Source organism: Beta vulgaris, chromosome 1 (assembly GCF_026745355.1).
Source record: "Beta vulgaris subsp. vulgaris cultivar EL10 chromosome 1, EL10.2, whole genome shotgun sequence".
In the NCBI taxonomy this organism is placed as follows: domain Eukaryota; kingdom Viridiplantae; phylum Streptophyta; class Magnoliopsida; order Caryophyllales; family Amaranthaceae; genus Beta; species Beta vulgaris.
In genome coordinates this window covers 20,427,069-20,436,371 of record NC_079202.1, presented here as the reverse complement: position 1 = coordinate 20,436,371, position 9,303 = coordinate 20,427,069, and the positions used below count along the sequence as shown (strand labels likewise).

Below are 9,303 nucleotides of genomic sequence, written 5' to 3'. Positions count from 1 at the left end.
TCTTAAGGAAACTCTAAAGCAATTTCATCATAAATACGTGCTTTCCACTAAAATAAGTATATTATTACTCAATATCACGTTTATTACACTGGAATGGTGACGTAAGATAATGGAATTTCTGATGAGAAAGAGATTTGGTAGTGAAAAACCATTGTCATGAACACTGATATGGAACTTTTCTAAAGACATTACATATAATTTCAAACCACTACCATATTATTATTATCTACCATAGAATCGGTAAATTCTAAAATGTTGAAAATTTGAAATCAATAATTCGATTTCTCAACTTTTACAAGCAATACAAACACGATGGAAAAAGAAAGAGGTAAAACTAAAAAATTTAGGTTGGCGCACTTAGTGATCCAACTAGTTTTTAAAAAAAGAAATAGAAAAAAAAACCCTCTTTTGTAAAAAAAATAATAAAATTAAGGAAAAATTGTCAAGAATAAGTCAACCTTTGCGTTGACCGCTTTTAACAAGTCAACCTTCATTTATTCCAGTAACAACTAAAGCTTTTACATGAATTAGCTTATAACAAGTTTTTTTACTTATGACCTGAACAACCCCTACAATTTTGTTCAGTTTTAACAGGTGTGTATTCTAGAACTGATTAAATTGTTCTCTAGAACATATTTGCACTGCTTGAATTTGATAAAAGTTCTGTGAGAAACTTAAAACTGAACAAAATTGTAGGGGTTGTTCAGTTCATAAGTTCTATAAAAAAAAATAAAAATCACTGCAATAACAAATCTAGAAAGAATGATTCATACAATTCTCTTGAAAATAATTACTTGATATTCTCTGGTTGATACCCCAGCACTAAACCCTAAGAATCTCCTCCAATTTTCTTTCATATTCATGAACGTGATTATTTTGGCTTCTACCAAGTGCCAAAAAAATGGCATCTCTATGCTCCCTCCGATTCCGCTCTCTATCTTTTCAGGTAACATCTCTCTCCTTGTCTCTGATTATTTTTGACATGGTAAGATATGACAACTTTGTGCTAAAATCGAACGTTTTTCGTTGTTATATGGCTTCAATCAGCATCTAATTTCCACAAATGGCGTCAGAATTGAGCTCAGAACCGAATTCGGAACCGATTTTAGTAATTTGAAGTTTAATCGTCCAAGAAATTATCGTGGAAAACTGGTGTTGACTGCTTGTAGTACCGATTCTAGCGTTTCAACTGGTCGCAGTGAACAAAATGCGTTGAATTTGGAGAAATCTTTCCAGAAATTTCAAGAAATCGTTGCTTCTCTTCCTCCTGTTATTCTCGCGGTCAGTTTCTGTTGCAATTCTCTTTTTTTATTCAGTTAATTTCTGTCCATTTTGCATATCAGTTTTCAGTATTGTTGATGAGATTGTTTCGACGAATTTTGAACAACGGTCTTCCTTGAAAAGTTTATATTTGTGCCGAGGTTTATTGTTCTTGTATTGCATTTTATTTCAATAGAGCTACTCGGACTTGTCAGCAATGTTCAAATATGGGGCTGTGTCATTTTAATGGAAGCAATGATATCAGTTATCATTTTTGAGAAAGACTTGAGGTTTTACAAGGAAATTGATGTAGGGTGTAAATTGGTTCGACTAGATTGAACTTTGCCAAATCCAAATTAAGCCCAATGTTTTTTGGACTCGAGAAATTGAGTCAAAATTCTATCAAAACTTTCTTTCAGTCCACTTCAATCCATTCCAAAACCTTTTTCTTGAGTCTGAATGAAATCCCATCCGAATATTATATATAATTTTTTTCTAATTTAGGTTTATAATGTTTTCTCATGATTGAAATTTGAAAAATTAAACTCATTACATCCCTTTCATAGAGTAAGTTAGATCCATCTTTAAAGTCTATGATAAAATGCAAATTTAAAAATAAAAGACCCCACCTAAATTAATAATTATAAAGCCTTCTTAGAATCTTAAATTCGTAACAATCAACAAGATAGCAATAACCTCGATCGAAGTTGAGAGGTAACAGAGCAGAGGAAATTTATATAGTGAAATGAGCTATGAATTAGTCTAGGAGGCGTTGAGAGAGAATGCAAGATAGAGAGAGATTGAGAGAGTGAGAGGAAGTGAAGGACTAGTGAGGAAGACGACGAAGTCGGCTACTAGGGACTAGGGACTAGGGACTAAGGTTAGATATTTATCATTTGTGATCTTCTTTAACAAAAAGACAAAGGATAAGGTAACTTTATACTTTTCACGTCAGAGGGCAATTGAAATATCAAGCGTGCTAACGAAATTTAAAGCGACAATGTTGAAAATTTCAAAACATCAAAAATAATATATCTACACATACAAACATACATATTATATGCTAAGATATTTTTGGACTGGATTGGACTTTTGGACTCTGAAAGGGTGTGTCCAAATCCAATCCAAATATGTGGACTCCAAAATTCGTGTCCAAGTTCAGTCCATAATTTTTTCGGTCTAGTCCAATCCAATAAGTTTGGATTGGACTAGATTGGACTCTGGACTTCTCGCTGTCTACTTATACCTAGATGTAGGAATTGTTATGCGTGATACCAGAAATTAGATAGAAGTGATTTGGATTACTAGATTGAATCATAATATGGGATGTAGGTTTTTCGTGAACCAAAATTAGGATTTTGTGTTAGTATATATGAGGGAGTGTATCTTACATAATACAGTACTAGACACATTGCATGTTATGAGGTATGTATTGATTGAGTGTTAGAACTATAAGAATCGTACGGAAAAAAGTAAAGGATTTTGGATGTCCATTAATTAAAGGTAATAACCTTGCACTTAGTATGTGGATGGAGCCAATTACATCTTGGTAAAAGAAACGCCATGGACATTTGGGTAACTTTTAATAGACATGGGGACGTTTGGCCATAATTTTGGTTGGAGTTGGGTAAAACCATTGCGTGATATACACTGTTTGATTTCTTTTTCCCTCTACCCCTACTATTAGTGATGGTTTGGTTGACAACCAAGGGTGGGGAAAATGGAAATTCATTAGAATTGATAGGATGTGTGGTCATTTGATTGGTACAAATAAGTTAATGAGGAAGTGGAAATTTATGGGAAATGTAACTTTCCAGAAAACATGGGAAATGAATTATCAAGCTCCCCATTGGTCAATCAAAATTCATGGGGATATCTAACTCCCTTGATGTCAACCACACAAGTCAAGAAAATTCCTAGGAATTTCACAAGGAAAGTAGCTTTTCATGAAATATAACTTTACTTCCCATGTAAACAAACAAGCACTTATTTTGTCCTTTTGTAGAATCCTTCCTACTAAATAAAAATGTAAAAGAAGTATTAACACAAATCCATTTGGGACACTGACAACTAGATTAAGGGGATACCCAATGAATATAGATATAATCATAGAATCAATAAATAAAGAAACAATGATATAGTGCCGAAAAATAAGGAAAAACAAGTTCTGCAGGTATTGGTGTTAAAGCCAAATATAAATACAAGTGCAATTAATATTTGCGTGTTTGTAACTGGTGCAAGTACAAAAGCAAGGCTAAGGGTCAATAGCTATCCAAAAGGAGCATTGGAGATGCATGGATTGAGTTAGTAGTAGCAATTCGCAATCTAGAAATTGCTCACAGAATTTTATAGATGGCTTACTCTTGTAAGGAGAAAGGCGGAAAAATGTGATCTTTGTTCTTAAAGGGGTAACAGAGCAAATGAAGGAAACGATGTGTGTGGGCTTTGTTCTTTTGCTTATGTTAGTGCATTCATTGTACGAGAAAGAGTCCCTTATAGAAAAGGTATTGAGGCATAACTATGTTTGGATTTTAGGAATTAAATGTATGGACTACGGGTCATGGAGTGAGGTGAGTGGGAGCATTAATATAAGTTGGTTTGAAAGAGAAAGGGTCGGACTTAGGAGTGCTTTTCCAAATGCCTGTGTTAGTTTTTTAGGAGTTTATTTTTGGATGGGTCACGCCTTATTTAATTTAAATTACTTTATTCCTGCATGAGCTTAATTCCAAATTGTCTCCAACTCCGACCATCAGTTATTAGCATTCCAGCGAATGGGCCGATATTGATGTATCAAATTTTAGAAGTAGATTGCCCTTGTGGTCTTGATTTTAATGGTGATCACCTTAGATTGTGATGTGAAGATTGTGTTATTATGTATTATCTCCATATTAAATTATTTGATGCTTGCCTCTTATAGTGTTCCAATATCAACTGTTTAATACTATCATAGGAGAACTTATTATTGAACTTTTGAGCCCCTCATAAGCGAGTTACTTTTTGGGGGTGGGGTGGAATCACGATGATGGTTGACGAGAACCATATATATCCCGTGATCGCATATTCCTCTTGTTAACTAGAATTATCATTATAAAGATTCACTTTTCATTATTATGTGGCACAATCTTTTGCGTGGTTGCATCAAAATTTGATCCTTCAGCTGTTGGCCTGATCGTTACGATGGTTTGGTACTTATTCAGATTAGAAGACATCCGGGAGCTAATTTAGCACTTGGATTTGGTATTGCAATTACATGCTTGGCTATTGCTGTGAGAATTTATGTGGCTAGAAGGCTGAGGGATACACGTCCTGGCTCTGTGGCTGATCTTGTTAGACGTGGCCAGCTCAGATCTGATAGAAGAGGCATGTACGACTCTATTCTCTGCTATCCAGTTCCAAACATGCTGTCTTACCTCTCCATAACCTAGCAGTGATTGTGTCTTCATGTTTTTTGCCATGTCTTTGTAAAGCTCTTTCTTGAGTGAGGATTTTATGACTATATATCTAGAAGTTGCATCTACATATATAGATCGAGTACACTGTACTGGTCTATGTTTTTTTATCCCTTCATTTCATAGAAAAACCCGTGTTAGATGAAATCATTCAACCTATGGAAATTATTTCACAAGAATATCATTTCACAGTACGTCAATAGAATATCATGGTCAAAATTTGGAAACATAAGTCGTTTGACCTACTATTTCAAAAGAGAAGGTTATTTTTAATATTCTTTGGATGAGGGATGAATGAGATTGACTTGGGTGTTTCCTGCTATTGTACTGTAACAGCTCCAAGCCTCTCAAATATGAAGACCCATTTAATAATCCTCTGGTCAAAATAAGCAACAGTAATTCTACAGTAGAGATGTGTGGAAAGGTTTATCGGCTGGAACCTGTAACTTTAACAGAAGAACAGCGAGCAATTCATCAGAAGAGGAGATCTAGAGCATATCAGTGGAAGCGACCTAAGGTTTTTCTCAAGGAAGGGGATACATTGCCACCTGATGTTGACCCTGATACAGTCAGATGGATTCCAGCAAATCATCCTTTTGCAACTACTGTTAGTGATATAGATGAAGATCTTGCTCAAAATAATGTTTACCAAAAGCATGGTGTTCCGTTCCGCATTCAGGCTGAGCACGAGGCATTGCAAAAGAAGTTGGAGTCCTTGCAGGGTGTAAGTTATCTGGTCACACTTTTCCTTCGAAGTAGAAAATTAGCATTTCCAGCTGTAGATACAAGTTATCTTTTTGTTCCATATAAAGTACTTTGTCTATTATAATTGTTACTCATCTAACAATTATGCCATATGTATCCATGTGTTAGATTTGGCTATTTTTACTGGATTCTGCAAGTTGGTGTGCCTAAGCAGGTGTCTTTTACCTTGACGTATAAGGTTTTACCCATCAGTTGGATACATGTGTTTTGATGTGGATGAAAATCCGATTAGCATAGCTGGTTGTAAAGATTTATATGTGAAATTACCTTGTCAAAAGCTCTGGCGGATTGATACACTGCCTAAATCTGCACAGTTCAAGGAATCTTTGCTTTTAAGATGTGGATGAAAATCCGATTAGCATAGCTGGTTGTAAAGATTTATATGTGAAATTACCTTGTCAAAAGCTCTGGCGGATTGATACACTGCCTAAATCTGCACAGTTCAAGGAATCTTTGCTTTTAAGATGTTTATTTTGAGAAAAATCGACAGATATTATATTCTAGGATATGCCTAGCAATTTAGATCCTGGGACGTTCCTGTCTAAAAAAAAATAAATTTTTAGAGCTTGAGACTTCTGAGCCTGACAGGACCCTGATCAAATAAAATGAAAACAATGGAGCTTAAGTTGATCCACATCAACTATTGATCTCAAGATTGGCATCTGAAAGTGATCAGTCATTTTTTCGAAGTTAGTGTCTATTGTATAAGGCTACAAAGTACACTTTGTGTTTACTGGGCTATTTCGTTTTGAATCTATTGACTTGCTCGTAGCTTTTTTTATATAAGAAACGACTTGCCATTCTGTGGAGGGCTCATGGTAGAGAGGGAAACTTCTGGTTACTTCCATCTTCACTTAGTTGTCTCCCATTCTAGTCTATTTGACTTAGGTCTTTCAAAATCTGCTGTTGCACTTGAACTGATTGGAACTTATGTCAGTAGACAATTGAAAACAAGTTAGTTGATGCTCACTTTATTATAAATAATTTGCCTGTATAATTTTTTATCGTGAACATTTTTTTGTTGGTCCTCTGGAATATCGTACTTTGGTTCAGGACAAATCATATCCTATTTAGAGGGGAGTAAGGGTACTGATCAGCCTTTATTCAGGTAAGAGTCATAGTTACTGAGAAAATATGCCCCACTGAAATAAGAGATTGTCAGTTATAGTGATTAATTTTTCTATGGGTTATCAGAAGGCCCAAAACATGTGTTTTCTGTTTGTTCATAATTCAGTCAATGATGTGCGACATTTCTCTCTTGCAGGAGCAAAAATTCAACAAGTTAGGTATTGATCCGGTAAATGCAAAAGATTTTGAAAGGGCTTTCAGGACAATGTCAAAACCTTATAACGGCCAACTGAATGATTCTAAACCTCCCAAAACAGATCCTGTGCCCACTGAGACAGTAGACAGCAATTCAGCTTTGGCCGAAGATGAAATCTGAAACTGACATGCGCTGCAAGCAGCTTTATCTGCCAGCATCGCATATTTTGATCCGTGGTGAAGTTTTCGATGTCAGCATCATATGTTTCAATCTGTGGTAAAGTTTTGAATGTCAGAGTTGATCATCTTATATAGTTCATATGGCAGTGTACAGAAATTCTGAGTGTATTAACAGAGTTCAGTTGCTATCTACCTTTATGCAAGTCTCTTGAAGGTGCTGTACAGAAAATTATGAAGCTCAGTAGTAAAGTCTATTTAGCAAAGTTCAGTTTGCTTTCCTCTAGGTCTGTCCAACTTCATAATTCTCATTCGAGCTTCGAGTACTATGGTTAGTAAGATTCTGACTGAGCTTAGTAATTCATTTGTCATTCACCATCTGAAGCCAACAGAGCACTGCAAGAATTTCAGATCGGAGGGCTAAATGAACCCTCCCCTACACTCATAACATATAAGTAAAGGGATTTGTTACACGCTCTTAACTATGTTCAGATGACACTTGCTCACCCATAATTAGTAGACCTGATCATTTGGGTTAATGGATCGGGTTAAGGTTTGCTTTTGGGTTGATTTTGGGTTATGGACAAAATTTATCAAAGCCAACCTATGAATTAAGTTGTTCTAGCAATTGATGCGTAATAAAGGGAAGATTGGACATTTAAATAACTGCTTCATGGTATAGAAACACAGTGATGTACAACTTACAAACCCACCTCAAAGTTAATCAAATTCAGTAGTCAGTATCCCACTAATTTAGACAACCTAAGACTCCTAATGCAAGTCAAAGAAGTATGTTAGGACTCATCGTTTGTGCATTCAGCGCTTTGCCAAACATCACGAACAGCATGAAACGAACTTCAGTTCGCAGCCCTTTATGTATTCTGTTTAGAGTTTGAAGTATATACATATATATATATATATATATATATATATATATAGGGTTGGGTTCTAATGAAAACTCTCTTATGGTGAAAATCGTGAGAACCATTTAAAATGAGCAAAAACTTCCTAAAATGAGCAAAAAAAAAAAAAAAGTAACAAATGAGCATAAACATAAAATTAGTAGAAAACATTAAGTTATCATAAAAGTAAAATGAACAAAAATGTAAAAGAAGAAAAACATAAAATGAGCATAAAAAATTTCAATGAGAAAAAAAGTAAAATGAGCAAAACGTAAAATGAGCAAAAACGTTGATAAATGAGCATAAAGTTGTTAAATGAGCAAAATCATAAAATAAGTGAAACAAAAAATGAGCAAAAATATTATGATATGATCAAAATCTTCGTAAAATGAGGAAAAATCAGTGGTTCTCATGGTTCTCACCATAAGGGTGTATATACATACACATATATTAATATATTATTATATATAATAATATATAATATATATATATATAATATATATATATTATATTAATATATATATATATATATATATACATACATATATATATATACATATATATATATATATATATGTATTAAAGGTAAGAAAAAAAAAAGAAGGTTAGGAGACTATTCGCATGAGCGGAGTTATAACCTTATCGTTTATAAGAATATAAGTGTTGTAGCCTAAAAATCAACGGTTATAAATATGACACGTGGCTCCATCACAGTCCTACAAGTGGTACTCTCCTATTCTGGTAAAGTACATGGGTCATAAGCTTGTATGGACTAAAGTACACCTTTCTTAGAAAAAGGTGTACTAAAACCCTTCTTGTGGCCCAAAATTGTACTTCGGCCCAGTAAAGGTAAAACATATTTTTGTGTAAAAGGGTGAGGTGTACTCTCCAATCAGCAATTGCCACGTGTCACAACATTATTGCTTAGCCAATCAGATGCTCCTAAATTAGGGTGACATCAAGGTGCATCAGTATTTTCAGATACTATAAATAGTCCTTGAAATCAGGGGAGTGGTACGTTTTTCAGGGCATAGGACTGTTATTCTGCCATAAACTCTCTCTATCTCTCTACTTTCTCTCTCTAAAAGTTCCTTCATATCACTGATACCTGAATTAAGCTTCAGAGGGGAAAATACCACCCAAACCTCCCGGGTGGGTCCCTTTTTGCAGGTTTCAAGGCAGAGCTCAGGTCCGGGATTCGTCCAGGCGTTGTTGCACAAGTCTCCTAGTTTGGAACCTACTATTGGAGATTGTAGTATTGATTTACGAGTTGAACGCTATGTAAAATTGGGAGCCGTCTGTGGGGAGACGTAACAATGAGTGATTGCCACTCATCCAATGTTGCCAGGAATAGGAGCTTTGAGATACAAGTGGAAGATACGGTGGGCGATGAGAGGCCACCCAGAGGACGAGACAGGCCCTCTGCTGCCATTCGTCTCTCTGAGGAGAGTAGGGGCCCTGTCATCCAAGAGAATCTTGATCGTCCA

The 9,303-nt window shown here is 35.2% G+C and overlaps 1 protein-coding gene across 1 annotated transcript; it reads left to right on the top strand.

Annotated features, from left to right (window-relative positions):
• Positions 1–747: 747 nt before the first annotated feature.
• LOC104885299 (hypothetical protein) lies at positions 748–7,200 on the top strand. The gene is made up of 5 exons (XM_010669993.4): positions 748–946; positions 1,048–1,281; positions 4,458–4,624; positions 5,046–5,433; positions 6,739–7,200. Exons 1-5 carry the CDS (start codon positions 902–904, stop codon positions 6,916–6,918), a joined length of 1,014 nt encoding a protein of 337 aa, XP_010668295.1. The 5' UTR covers positions 748–901; the 3' UTR covers positions 6,919–7,200.
• Positions 7,201–9,303: the final 2,103 nt, after the last annotated feature.

Excerpts from the sequence above, each read along its gene's own strand:
- LOC104885299 (XM_010669993.4), top strand. The coding sequence starts at position 902 with ATGGCATCTCTATGCTCCCTCCGATTCCGCTCTCTATCTTTTCAG. Across the intron at positions 947-1,047 it reads TCCGCTCTCTATCTTTTCAG|CATCTAATTTCCACAAATGG; the intron begins GTAACATCTCTC and ends GGCTTCAATCAG. Across the intron at positions 1,282-4,457 it reads TTCCTCCTGTTATTCTCGCG|ATTAGAAGACATCCGGGAGC; the intron begins GTCAGTTTCTGT and ends GTACTTATTCAG.